Source organism: Salvia hispanica, chromosome 1 (genome assembly GCF_029641045.1).
Source record: "Salvia hispanica isolate PSC_SH4W2 chromosome 1, Shi_PSC_v1, whole genome shotgun sequence".
Classification (NCBI taxonomy): Eukaryota; Viridiplantae; Streptophyta; class Magnoliopsida; order Lamiales; family Lamiaceae; genus Salvia; species Salvia hispanica.
Window position 1 is genome coordinate 5,209,407 of NC_142692.1, and position 15,629 is coordinate 5,225,035.

General features: G+C 32.5%; 2 protein-coding genes across 2 annotated transcripts; both read left to right on the forward strand.

The window, feature by feature from the left end:
* The first annotated feature begins 1,340 nt into the window (after positions 1-1,340).
* On the forward strand, positions 1,341-4,871 carry LOC148933142 (uncharacterized). The gene is made up of 3 exons (XM_089059253.1): positions 1,341-3,592; positions 3,664-3,987; positions 4,073-4,871. The coding sequence occupies exons 1-3, from the start codon at positions 1,341-1,343 to the stop codon at positions 4,869-4,871; spliced, it is 3,375 nt and encodes a 1,124-aa protein (XP_088915379.1).
* Positions 4,872-5,096: 225 nt separating this feature from the next.
* On the forward strand, positions 5,097-6,268 carry LOC148933143 (uncharacterized). Its single transcript, XM_089059259.1, is given in 4 exon segments — positions 5,097-5,163; positions 5,258-5,517; positions 5,519-5,854; positions 6,060-6,268. Coding segments are annotated over 4 exon segments (762 nt in total). The 3' UTR covers positions 6,159-6,268.
* Positions 6,269-15,629: the final 9,361 nt, after the last annotated feature.

Consider the following 15,629-nt stretch of genomic DNA (forward strand, 5'->3'; position numbering starts at 1 on the left):
AATAAAATAATCTTAAATTTGTAGATATTTAAGATAAAATTTACTAATATTTTCCATAAACTTTGTATGCGAATAATACCCTTAAATTATCAATTTAATTGAATTATTTATAATATTAGTTTTGTTAATAGAATAGCAATAGAAAGAAGTGATATAAGGAAATTTATAACAAATTTTCCCACGATCAAATCCAAAACAAATATACAATTCTTAATTAAAATAATATTTTAATTAGTTTTATGTCATTTAATTGTCTGACGTGTTTTGCTTAAGCTACAAATAAAATTATATCTCCAACGTGATATATAAGATTGATATAAATCAATTATTTTAATGGAAAGAGTATTAATTATTCTAATATAATTCACTCATCACACGTACACCACATAGAACAGACTGTAACCCTTCCTCCTACGCCGTCGACTCCACTGCTTCTCACGACGCAACTGCAGCGTCCTCAAAGCCGCCGCCGCCGCCGCCTCCTCCTCCTCGTCGTATTCCGCCCATCCCTGCTTCTCCTCTCACGGTTTTTTTCTCCCCCACTCTCTATCTCTATCTCTATCTACCCACAGTGCTCATCTAAATTTTGCATATTCAATTACTTGCTTGTGATTGTGGTGTTCCCTCATGTTTTGAATAAGGCCAAAGAGAAGCACCAATTTTAGAATGTATGGCAAAAGGGTTATAAGTTATGTTCGATCAATACTATTATGGAATTTATGTTTAATTCGCACTTTTGCTTAATTAGGATTATTGTTTGTTACTGATTTCGGTTTTTGGTTACTAGAAAGATGTTTTTGGTAATATTTAGAAAGTCATCCGAAGAGTACATTATGGATTAAAACTTGAGTACATTATGAGATAGTTGAATTCTAAACTGTGCAGTGTTGCAATCTGCCTCTTCAATCTTCTAAGTTGTTTTGGGACATTTTAGAACTGCACCAGATTGAGAGAAGAGTTTATCACAAAGGTTAGCATCTTTATCTTTTGTGTTTATGTTTTTTTGTACCATGATGAAAATAGTGGTAATGGTACTGAGTAAATTGTTTATAGAAACATGCTTTAGGGTGTAGATGGTGGTTAGGCTTGGGGTGAAGCCTTGTCGGCTTCACCGACCCAATTTGTTGTGAAGTGAGGTGATTTTGTGGCTTTGAAGTGAGGTGATTTCGTGGCCTTGATGTTACATTCTGATTTAATGTGTTTGACTGTTGATCGTTTCTATTTTAAGCTTGATAAATTATGTGTTTGAATGCTAATTAGTTAAGAGTTTGTACAACATGCCTACCTTATTGACTAGGAATTAATATGATGCTCTGAATTACTGATCAGGAAATATAATAATGACTTCAAATCGAGAGTGGATGTATAGGCGGTACCATCCCGACTTTGGTTTTAATCCTGATTTTTTAGAAGGGCTTGAAAGTTTCATTACATTTGCAAGGAGTAAACCAGCTTATATGGATAATGACAAAATTAAGTGCCCGTGTAGAAAGTGCGATAATAAGCTATATAGATCGACAGATGATGTTCGATTTCACATTTCTAAGTTTGGTTTTGTAAAGAATTACCACATATGGAGGTTCCAAGGTGAAACATCAAGCCAATCAACTAGAAATTCTTGTATGGAAATAAATGATGAAGCACCAAGCACATATCATACGATGGTTTTAGATGCTGCCGGTCCTCAGTTTAACAATGAGAACATGGATGAGCCACCGCATCCTGATGCGCAGAAACTTTATGATATGCTAAATGCTGCTGATAATGAGTTGTGGCCTGGTTGCAAGAAACATTCACAGTTGTCATATGTGGTTCGACTAATGAGTTTGAAAGCAGAGTTTCATTGGCCTGAGAAATGTTATGATCGAGTCACAGAACTGATCAAAGAAGGGTTTCCAAGTGATGATGACTTATTGCCAAATAGCTTTTATAGCACAAAAAAATTATTGCGTGGCATAGGATTACCGGTTGAAAAAATTGACTGTTGTCCAAATAATTGTATGATTTTTTGGCGAGACGACAGTTTGTTACACACATGCAGACATTGTGGCGAATCACGCTTTCAAGACCAAAATGTTGGTTCTATAGCGGATAAAAACAAACAGGTGGCTAAAGCAAAGATGTATTATTTTCCTCTGACTCCTCGATTGCAAAGACTATATGCATCCAAAGCCACAGCTGAAGAAATGCGTTGGCATTCTTCATCTACTGATGATGGAGTTATGCGACATCCAGCAGACTCTCCTGCGTGGAAGCACATTAACAATACATTCCCCGAATTTGCTTCAGATTGCCGTAATGTGCGATTAGGACTTTCAACGGATGGGTTTCAACCATTTGGCCAATCAGGGAAACAGTACTCCTCGTGGCCAGTTATCTTAACACCTTACAATCTTCCTCCTTGGCTATGTATGAAGGAACATTTCATGTTCCTCACAGTGTTAGTTCCCGGGCCGCGTAATCCTAAAGATAAGTTGGATGTTTTTCTACAACCATTAATAGATGAACTGAAACAATTGTGGGAAGTGGGTGTGCCTACCTATGATATTTCATTGAAGCAAAATTTTCAAATGCGAGCAATTTTGATGTGGACCATAAGCGATTTTCCAGCATATTCTATGTTGTCTGGATGGAGTACAGCTGGAAGATTAGCTTGTCCTCATTGCATGGAAAACACTGATGCGTTTACTTTAGAGAGAAGTGGTAAACAATCATGGTTTGACAATCATCGAAAATTCTTACCTACTAATCATCCATTTCGAAAGAATAAAAAAGCATTCCGTAAAAACACGATGATCCTAGATGGCCCACCAGAACCAAAGTCAGGAGAAGAAATCTTGAACGAGATAGATACATTAGGTTTGGTAAGAGTGATGGATGACTTCAATGACATGAACAAGATTGTCTCAAGTCGTGCTAGATCTGGATGGAAGAAAAGAAGCATCTTCTGGGATCTCCCTTACTGGAAGGAACTATTGATTCGACATAATTTGGATGTAATGCACGTTGAAAAAAATGTCTTTGATAATGTATTTAATACCGTGCTTAACGTCCAAGGGAAGACTAAGGACACATCAAAGTCGAGAGAAGAGCTCGATAAATATTGTGCCAGACCTGAATTAAAGCGTAACGAGGAGACTGGGAAGTTTCCAAAAGCTTCATACACCCTTGACAACCGTGAAAAGAAAGTCTTGTGTGAATGGGTCAGAGGTCTTCGATTTCCAGACGGATATGTGTCTAATATGGGTAGATGTGTTGATTTGAGGAAGCTAAAGATGTTTGGAATGAAAAGTCATGATTGTCATGTGTTCATGCAACGCATACTACCTGTTGCGTTTCGTGAACTTCTTCCTCAAAATGTTTGGAAGGCTATCACAGAGTTATGTCTATTTTTCAAGGACTTGACGTCTAGAGCAATAAGAATTGAAGATATGGGTAGGCTAAGTGATAACATTCCAATAATTTTGTGCAATCTTGAACGTATTTTCCCACCTAGTTTCTTTGACTCAATGGAGCATCTGCCAGTTCATTTAGCCGATGAAGCTCGTCTTGCTGGGCCAGTTCAGTTTCGATGGATGTATCCATTTGAGAGGTATAAATTGATATTTATATAAACATACAAATATAATATCTTAAAATATTTTTATATAATTTGTCCTATAGGTACCTTAGGAGGTTAAAAAACAATGTCAAGAACAAAGCACGAGTTGAAGGATCCATATGCAATGCTTATTTGGTAGAAGAAGTTTCTACATTTTGTTCATATTATTTCGAGGATCATGTGAAAACAAAGATAAGGAACGAGCCTCGTAATTATGGCGGAGAAAGTAATAGTGTTCTTGAGGGGCCCGATGTTATTTCGGTTTTCAAACATGCGGGACGCCCACTTGGGAAAATGTCAGTTAGATACATGGATACTAGAGAATACAATGCTGCGCATACATACATTCTACTCAATTGTCCTGAGGTCACAACTACATATCTGAAGTGAGTAATATCGTATCTTCCTAATTTTATCTTCAAATGCACAGTAGTAAATATCTAACTCGTATTCTTTTACTTTTTTTGAAAGATTGTTTGAAGATGAAATGATAAGATCAAATCCAAGGCTATCACATTCTGAGTTAGGAAATCTTGTTGACACACAATTTGCTGATTGGTTCAAAAGATTTGTAAGATGTCAGCCACCGAATGATGTGAGCAAATATATCCAGGATCTTTCCAAAGGACCTTTGTTAGAGGTTAAAACATATCATGGATATGTTATTAATGGGTATAGATTTCATACACTATCATATCAGTCACGTCGAGCTACTATGAATAGTGGAGTTTGTATAAAGGGTGAAATATTTGGCACTGATGAGATGGATTTTTATGGCCGATTGATTGAGGTTTGTGTGTTAGATTATCCTAGTATGCCAATCAAAAGGACCACATTATTTAAATGTGAATGGTTTGATCCATCAACTTCTGGGACAGTGGTTCATAAGGATTTCAAATTGGTTTCTATAAACCACACGCGTAAGTATAATAAGTATGAGCCATTTGTCTTAGCAAATCAAGCCACCCAAGTGTATTATTGCTCGTATCCTAGCACGAATCAGGTAAAAAAGGATTGGTGGGAAGTGTGTAAGGTGAAAGCAAGGTCTAAGGTTGAACTTCCGAACCCGACAACATCAACAATAGAGCCACCGTTCCAAGAGGATGAAATGCTTGTGCCTTTGTTAGATATGAATCTAGCAATTGGTGATGATACTCCAATACTTCATCCAAATGGTGGGATGATAGATATCAATGATGTTGATGAATACCCTTCGGATGAAGATATAGTATTTTCTGATGATGAAAATATTGATATAGATGATGAGTAATATCATAATGTATGAGATATAGATGATGATTCTAGAGCAGGAGCTGTTGCTGTCAGTTTTTATTTTTTTCACTATATGGATAATTTTTTTCTCTCTTTTTTATTTTACTAGCATTCATTGTGGATTTTGCTAAATGAATGAAATTTATAGTTTAAACTTCCACATAATCCATTGATCTTGTACTTGATTTTTTTTTATCAGCATAAATTTTGATAACAGTAGTATATGTCAAATATATATCCCTTTGATCTTGTTCTTGATATATCTATTTCCTATTTTTTCCGGTGCATATGTATTCGACCAAGCTCTACGAGACTGTGTCGGATCAGATTGATTCCTTGGCAATGCAGTATAACATGACTGAATTTGTCGTTGGGATCAAGCAGTTTGTGATCACGCCGTCAGTAGCACGTCTGTTCTAGGTGGAAGCGCTAAGCTAGTGTTCTTGGTTTGGAGCTCCATTCTCTCCGGTGCTGCAGGGCTGCTCAACTTTGTTTCACAATCCATGGTGTTTTTTTGGGTGTTGTATTATCTGATCACATCGGAGTCTGGTGGAGTTACCGAGCAAGTGATATATATGTTCCCCATCACACCTTCTGCAAGAGACCGGTGTGTTGAAGTGCTGGATAAGGCCATCTCGGGAGTTCTAGCTGTTAGCAACCGTTGAGATTGCCTTCTATCAAGGATGCATGACTTGGCTTATCTTCAGATTATTCTCAATACACTTTTTGTATATGTCAACTGTGATGGCGTTTGTGAGCTGTTTGCTGCCTCTGTTTCCCCATTGGATCTCGACAATACCAGCAACGCTGCAGTTGGTGTTCGAGGGAAGATATTTATTGGCAATCACGTTGTCCATCATTCATCTTGCGCTTGTGGAGTATGGAACTATAGAGATACAGGAGGATATTCCTGGTCATAGTGCTTATCTTACGGGTCTCAGCATCATCGGTGGGATGACATTGTTTGACTCTGCATTGGAGGTAGTTTACTTCTGTCTTTGTCTGCTGTTGTTTGTTACTTATACTTTGATAGACAATTCAACATCACTTTCCATGGTTTCATTAGCTCTGTTAAACTACATCAGATCATGCATCGTTTAGACAATGATTATGGAACATCCTATGTAAGATGATCTTCGACAGATGATCTGTTAAATGATGTTTGCTGTTTGCTTCACTTTAGCAGGGAGCAATAATGGGGCCACTGATCACTACAGTTGTAATAGCTCTGAAAAATTTGTATGTTGAGTTTGTATTGGAAGGACAAAAGGAGGAAAGTAAATAGGAATTGGTGTGGTCTGATCTGTTTGGAATGTTAAATCGGCTCTTTAATGAGTTGGTGTATGGGTTGTGCGCACAACTCTGCTTCTCAATAACCGAAATGTGCGGATACCGCAGGAAATTGTCTTATAAGCATAAAATTTGCTTTTCACTTTTTTTTTCGTTTACTTTTTGTCATAAAAATTTATTGATTTGAGATTATTGTTTATGTAATTGCAGAGATTGTTTTGCTTATATAGTATTTTAAAATTTATTTTCCATTTAAAGAAATATTTTGATCTGATAGATTACCTAGTTTATTTCATAAGTTCATCAATTGCATACGTTAGGAAAAAAAGTTAGTACAAAAATAGTGCGGTTCACCTTCCCAAATTCTCCGATTCTTTTATTCATATTCATATAGCTCAGATTGTTATACTATAGTTTAAACCCATGAAACAAATGTGATTCAAAATTAATTTAGCAGATTCATATATCAAGAATCCAGATTTGAATTTGGTGATTATTTGCATTTGATATACAAATTTTTACAGCATTTGCAAAATAAATATACAATTTTTTGTTAGAATAATTTTTTTTTTAATTTGAAGATATTTAATTTAAAATTTAATATTTTCTTAAATTATTACGGAATGATTAGCATAGTTTATTTTAAGTTAATTCGTATTTATGTAAGTTTATGTAAGTTTATTGTTATCCAAATAAAGATAAACGTACATAAACTGTACACGTACAAAATACCCCTAAATTTTAAATTTAATTGAATTATATATGAATTAATTTAGTTATTACTTAATAGTAGTAATACAAAAGAAGTGACATAGGAAATTCATAACAAATTTTCACATGATTTTGAGTTTTATCTAAAATAAATATTTTCCCGTGGTAGTAAAGTCATTTTTTTTTGTTATGGATATTAAGGAAGAGATATTAAAGTATATTAAATGAAGAGATAATAAAATAGGTAAGAGGGAAAAGTAAAGAGAATATTAATAAAGTAAGAGAATGAATTGAGTAGTAGAGGGAAAAGATGTTGCTTTTTGCTAAAAAGGGAAACGATACTACTAAAATAGAAAAATAACTCAACTATCATGTAACGGAGGGAGTACAATTTTTAAATAAAATAATATATTTTTCTTAAATTTGTAGACATTTAAGTTCAAATTTAATATTTTCCATAATCTATATATGTGTATAATATCTTTAAATTTTAAATTTAATTGAGTTATTTATGATATTAGATTTGTTAATTGAATAGCAATAAAAATAAGTGACGTAAAGAAATTTGTAACAAATATTCACACGATCAAATCCAAAACAAATATACAATTTTTAAATAATTTTTTAATTAGTTTTATGTCATTTAATTAGCTGATGTTTTTGTTTAAGCTGCAAATAAAATTATATTTTATTTCTTTTATTGATTTTGTCAACACGATAGAAGATTGTATAAATCAATTGGAAATTGTGGAACATAATTAGAGTATTAATTAGATACTAATATAATTAACCCAACTCACACCACAACGCAACGCACGACTCTGCCTTCCTCCTAAGTCGCATCAACTCCACTGCCTCTCTCAACGCAACTGCTGGGTCCTCGACGCCGCCGCCGCCTCCTCGACGCCGCCGACGAGGCCTCCTCGTCGTCATCTTCCGCATCCCTGCTTCTCCTCTCACGGTTTTTTCTCCCCCTCTCCCTATCTCTATCTTTCCCGCAGTGCTCATCTAAATTTTGCATTGCTTGTGAATGAGTGTTCCCAAAGAGAAGCACCAATTTTAGAATGTATGGCAAAAGGGTTATAGTTTTTGTTCGATCAATTCTATTGGGGAATTTATGTTTAGTTGGCACTTTTGCTTAATTATGATTATTGTTTCTTACTGATTTTAGTTTTTGGTTAACTAGAATGATGTTTTGTGTTTAAAAAGCCATCCGAAGAGTACACTAGGGATTAGAACTTTAGTACATTATGAGAGAGTTGAATTATGAACTGCTGCAGTGTTGCAATCTGCCGCTGCAATTCTTTTCTATTTAGTTTATTTCTATTCCTTTCTTTTCTTGTGGGGAGTGGCTTGACCAGAAACACATGAATATTTACTAATGTTCACTTATGTTTTTGCAGTGATGTAGATATGTATCATCGTCGTGGCCATCACACTATCACCGGCGAGTCCTCTCAAATGAGATCAACCGAACGAAACATCCACGAGAATGTCGATGACATGGAAGATGATGACCATGTAGTGCCTGATAGGAGGATAAAAATTGAAAGGGATCCGCACTCTGGGTTTGTTATGTTGACTATTAATTAAGATTCTTGTTATTATATATTAACTAATATTAAAATATTGTAGGAAATTATTGACCCATTGGCAAATGGCAAGTAAAATTACCTCATCATTTCACCAAATCCGAAATCCAACGGGTTTTACCTGGGCTAAAACCCCAGATGACGTTAAGAATGGTTACTTTGAGGAGTTTCGAGTAAGTATTAGTTTGATTAATTTAGCAGATTCATAAATCAAGAATCCAGATTTGAAATTGGTGATTATTTGCAATTGATATAATGTGTGGTGTGTGAGAATATGGAGTACAATTTTTACAGCATTTGCAATCATAGAATGTGCATATATGTGCAGTTTGTTTAGACCTTAGATTTGACTTTTACGTACTATTTTTGGATGGTTGGAGTATTTTAATTGATTTGTTTATGTTACTGACATGGTTTACTTCCAAATATAGCAAATGTAATACTATCTGATTTGTACAGTTTGATTACATTCTTGTTTTTAAATTTCATTTGCATAGCATTTTACACATCTATGTATTTTCTCACTTGTGTTCTGATTTTGAATTGCTTTATTGACTTTTGGATATTGCCTACAAATATATTTTTATTTTTTATTTTTCTACAGAAATCATATTTCTGGCCCGATTCATGGGAGCAGGAGGTGTGGGTCCTTTGGAAAAAGAAAGCTGCAATCAGATTCTCGTCCTTTATTACCAGCTTAAAAAAGTTTAACGCTCCTAATAAAGCAAGACCGGGTTACGTATCAGAAGTGATGTGGAAAGGATTACTAGAGCATTGGAAGGATCCCGACGTGATGCATAAATCGATACTTGCAAAAAAGGCCAGACTTTCCGAGCCCGATGGTCCCGGAACCGGATACAGTAAGAATTACGGAGGCTCAACTTCAGTTGCATCAAAAGCTCAAAAGTTGGTAAGTGTTATATATATATATATATATATATATATATATATATATATATATATATATATGAAATTCATTTGGCAATAATGTTTGTTTTATTATATTTTTAATAAATAGGCAAAAGAAAAAGGTGTTCCCGTTGCTGAAGTTTCGTATGAATCATTCTTGACACTACATTGCAAGAATGGGGAATTCACATATAAGAGGACTGCCGATATAGCTGTAAGTTATAAATATGTATATATGTATTTAGATATATATATACAATGGTGCAAATCGTACTTAACATTTTACATTATAGAATGGTGCAAGCTTCAAGGTTGCTATGTCTAGCTCTGAACCCACAGAAAAAGTGATTATGTTATGATTTAGTTAATCTTTTACCTACACTTAATTAACCTTTTGAACTTTCTCCAAGATTTAGGCAGAATAAGAACTTCTTCATGTGACTATTACAAAAGAATTAATGCATATGTTGTTGTAGCGACTTTATTTTAATAACTAATCGTTTTAAATTAAGAATTTATATAAATAGTATTAGAGTATTACGTTAGCATTATGTAGATATATTCAATTGATAATTCATATAACATTTATTTTCATTTATATTAACTAGGCGAAGGTCAAAGAGCTTGCTGCTGCTCAAGGCGAGAATGCCAACTTGAATGATATTTTTGTAAATCAAGTTATGGGAGGCCGTCTCGACAAAAAGAGGAGGATGGTTGGAACCGGAGACCTCGGACCATGCCTTGTAGATAATTCCTCTACCCACAATGTTGGAGGGACAAGTCATCAAGTGGACCGCAAACTTGAAGAGATGGAAGAAAAATTCAATGAAGAGCGCGAGAAGAGAATGAAATTAGAAGAGGATATGAAGATTCTATATGAGAAGATGGACCAGTTCATGTCCCATCAGTCCCACAACTCGAGTTATTCTGTGCTTCAATCTCGTAGTCATGATTCTGAAGAATTATGAGTTTGACTCTTTTGAGATTCACTATCATCTATATTTTAGAGTTATGACAGCATCGAACTTCATGTAATTTTCAAAATACTTATTAGTATATCTATTATTATCTTTTGCTACAAAGAATTATTGTGATTTATTTGTTGAAATGTTGGGTTGTAGTAAACAGGTTGCCGTAACTGGATAAGAAATAAAATAATTTTTCTGTAATATAATTTTAAAATTAGCAACGGAATAGCAACAGAATAGAAATATAAAAATAAAAATAAAAATAATCCAGGAGCGGACTATATCCGTTGCTAATCTAACTCCGCTACTGATCCGCTAGTACTAGCAACGGATATATCTGTTGCTAAACCTGATTCATTTTCGTTTTTGATTTGATCACCATTTAGTAGCGGATACTCTTTGTCGGAAATCCGTTGCTAAAACTTAGCAGCGGATGGTGTATGCTGCAAGCCATTTGGCAGCAAGGTTTTTAGCGGCGGACACTATCTGCTACTAATCCGTTGCTAACGTGATTTAGCAACGGAATTAACTTATTTAGTAGCGGAAATGTCCGTTGCTAAATCACAAGATTTTTGTAGTGTATGTGTATAATATAGAATAGTTCTTTTATTCTTTTTTCTGGACCTGGAATTCAGCGAATGTGACTCAATTTCAATGTCCATTTAATATAATAATACTTATTTAGTTCTTTTGTTCTATATATAATGGAGTATTAGAGTCCTGATAGTTACAGAATGCAAATTTTATTTTTATATTTTAATTTATTATAAAAAATAGAAATAAGTTAAATGAATGTGTGAATCACTTATGAAAATAGAAAAAAAATGAAATAAATATGGATACCCATTTTTGGCAAAATATTAGTAATACATTTTATGACGAACGGAGTATGATTGTTTCACATATACTCTGACATGACAACTTTCTCTTGATATTATTGTCAGTAAGTCTTATGCAATAAATAATATTTTTACTAGTATATTATTATTATTATTATTATTATTATAAATACTTATTACTCTATTACTATTATTATTTATATAGTATTACCATTGTTATTTATCATACTCCACGAGATTAAGTTTTTCAACAAAAAAGACTAGTTTAATTATTTTATTAAAAGAAGTAAACTAATGACTAATCTATTTCATCACCAATTCACCATCTCATTCTCGCGACCACCCTAAATTTCTAAGGTATCAATGAAATTGGGACACAAGTGATTAGAATTATGTAATTCCGTATGATCTCATGATTTAATTAATAATACTACTATTATATTTTACTGTGATGGTGCCTTTTTTTAATATATATATATTTTTTGTTTAGTTTTGTTTCCAAAATATCTCATTATTATATAATATTGTGATGGTGTTTCAAACTTCATTTTGATAGCCAATTTTTATTTTCTCAAAATATATCATGGGAAATAAATATGTTTGAATTTAGGCAGAAAAAGGAAATTGTTCCCAAATCAATTAGTCGCTCAACAGTTTTCTGTTCCCAACCAGTGACTGATTAACTTTGATGTAATTTCAGATTTAATTAAAATCGAATATCTCATGAGATGAATAAATATTCTAAGTGAAGAATCCATATGAGAAAAAGGATCTAGATGAAAAAAGAAATCCGAAAATGGACACAGAGGTTACATTTCCAATAAAAGTATGTGGTAGTATACAAAACCAAGCGTTTCCTTCATTTTCCAATAATTTATTTGGCTGCTATTGCAACTTGTACCATCAAATCGGTATCATCCTTTTTTGGGGTATATGCAAATATTAATTATTATGGTATCAACTCCAAAAGAAAGAATATTTTTATTGCGTTTTGTAAATGTGCACGTTTTTTTTTTTAAATTATAAAGACTAGCTAGCATCTTCGAACCTTTATAATTATAGCATTTCAATTTCAATTTTGCATTACTAAAATGACAACGCTTTAGTTATAAATTTCATACCCCCACATACTATTATGGCATATTATTTTAAAAAAAATTTATGTTAAGTGAGTTAAATAAATGAAGAACAAAGTAGGAAATGAAAAATGTAGAGAGATGGAGAGATACAAAAGTAAAATAAATGAGAAGAAATGTGTTGACTTTGATTAAAAGAAAAACGATCCACTATCATTAAATGTAAGGTATCAAAATGATAAAATGAGTCTTCTATTATGGAACGAAAGGAGTACAATTTTTGCTGAAAATTTAGAAAATGTTGTAATTGCAAATACAGAGTAAATGGTGATGTTGCCATGATAAAAAGTTGAAGCGTCTTATAATTAACAGTGTTAAAATTAAAGCTCGTTAGTACTGTACTCAGTTTTTTTTCCAAGAAAATGGCCCATATTTTACATTTTGGAAAGCACAGCTGGATCCAATCGGATCTCAAAATCGATCCATCAAATCCGACCCGACTTTATTGATTGATCCTGACCCGTCGTAACAACCGGGCAACTTCACTTGATTGAAAGTTAAGTGGGCTTAACCCATTTTATTACGGCCCATATAGATGACCCAGTATCGATTGGTTTTAATTATAGATATTATGAGAACAACTATTTTGTTGGCAAAGATTTTATTTTTGGGATATTGACACCTAATAACTAATATTGTAGAACTTTAAAAAAGTTGGAAATTTTTTCAAAATTTTGAAATTGACAAATAAAATCACGAATTTTACTTTGAGTTTGTTATTTTCCACCAAAGATAAAATTCCGACAATTAATTTTATTTTACGAATATTTTTTCGTAATTTCTCGACAACAACTTCGAGAGCTTTAAGTTTTCAATCCTTGAAGATAGTTTTTCTTGAAACACACCCTCTAAAATTGTTCTTCAATCTATTAATATAGCCAAAAATTTTTCATTGGTATGAAAAAAACAAACTCAGGGTAAAGTTCATGATATTAGATGTCAATCTCCCCCTTTTTTAAAATTTATTTTGAACTATATATATAAGTATAGGGTTGTGAACAATTGAGATTTTTTAGCAGAATTGAGATGCATTATTAGCCACTCATTTAATAGTGGTCCAGAATTTGCCACATGGAAAATATTTTTAGATTAATTAATTATGAAAGTGCAGAATGGTAATTTCATGATACATTTTATTCAATAAATACTAATTTTAATTTTTTAAACTTTTTTTTAAAAAATTTTAAATTTTTATTTAATTTTTTTTTTGTCAACTATGTGTACATGTCAACTACACACATATAATGCCAACTATGTGTACAATCCATCTCAACTACATATACAATTCATGTCAACTATACATATATAAAGTCAACTACATATACAATTCATGTCAGCTACACACATAAAGTCAACTACATTTACGATTCATGCCAGCTACACACATATAATGTCAACTACATATACAATTCATGTCAATTATACACATATAATGTCAACTATAAGTAGTTCACATTTGATGTGCATGATATTGACATTTGATTTGTAGGCTATTGACGGTAATATCTTCAGTTGACATAATCTATTTGCAGTTGACATTTCAAAAATATTATGGATGAGTGACTGAAAATGTATCTTAATTCTCAATTAAGCTAAAAAATCTCAATCTTGCGTATTCATATAAGTATATGACCTTTGTTACATCGTCTTTGTTCATGCTTGTTGATTATTCTCGCGAATCAACTAATGATCATCGTCTTTATAATTTATCATCTCATTGACAAGCTAATCAAATCAAACTCCAATTTTATCGTTTTTATACATTATTTTGGATCAAATCCTCACATTTTTTTGGGTACCTTCCCCAAAAGGCTTTGGAATTGGGATAATACTTATTCATCAAACCAACACCACAAAGGCTTTGGAATTGGGATAATACTTATTCATCAAACCAACACCACAAGACTGACCATAGAGAATCAAGGGGGAATGTGCATAACAATCGATCCATACTTGCTCTAAATACCACTGTAAGGGTTCATTGATACTTACTCGAACTCCACATTAATATAATATCAACACTCTGAATTAAACTTTCATAAAACTTTTTTAAGCACTTCCCAAAAAAAGTCTCATACTAATAAATTGGAGTAACACTTAAAAATTACTTATTCACTTATACTATCAACATTCTGAATTAAACTTTCATAAAAAAATTTTAAGCACTTCCCAAAAAAAGTCTCATACTAATAAATTGGAGTAACACTTAAAAATTACTTATTCACTGATGTAAAATGTTTTGTACCCACTAGATATATGTATAGTTAAAGTTGCAAAAAAATGTTTATGCATTACTAAATCATATTGAGGGCATTTTTAGATAGCACACAAGTTATTTCTAGATAGTTATAATTCACACAAGAGACGTAAGATCCTATGAACTAAAACAATCCTTAAATGACCTTCGTATCCGTATGAACTAAAAAGCTCTAAAAATCATATTATAAAAAGATAATCTTTGTACAATTGATTATGCATTAGAATATAGTTAAATTTCTTTTTATCATAGTATGATATATATAAATAAACAACATCACAAATATATATGTATAAAATTACATGTAGTCTCTAGTACTATATTTTTATAATTACAGTTGCCATAATAGTAAATATTAATATGTACAAATAAACAACATCATAAATATTTTTATAAATATTCATAGTAGATTCCTCGAGGATAAATGTTTGTAGACACTAGACAACTCTCATATCACCCATGACGATTATATTTATATCAAAGGACACAATATTATCAATTTGGGAAGAATAATCCATAACCGACACTCTAGAGTGTGCGTACGTGCAAGTGCAATGAATGGTGGATGAAAATAATAAATATAATATGTAAAACTATTTGTTTCAAATATCTATATAGGGTTCCAATTGAATAAAATTTGTTGACTGGGAATGAAATTAAATGTAGGGGCCAAAATTAAAAGTAAACACACACAGACACAGGCTGTATATATATTGATGATTATACTATTATATAATATGTATATGGGACCTATAGTTTTCACGTCTACATTGTGCTGGTGCTCATGATATTGTACAAAATCGTACTTGATTGAATATCAGATCTTAAATTATTCAGTTCTATTATATAGTTGTCGATTCTCATGTACCATCACCATCTCTGATATTTTATTTGAGTGAAATGTTAATTATAATATTATCATTTCCAATTGTTACCACCATTCATTTATCATAATTAGCATAGTAATCAGTTGTGCACGAATCAAATAATGTAGATATATATAAGAGCATCACAAAAGTACTATAGTAATGATTCAAAATTCTAGGAGTACAAA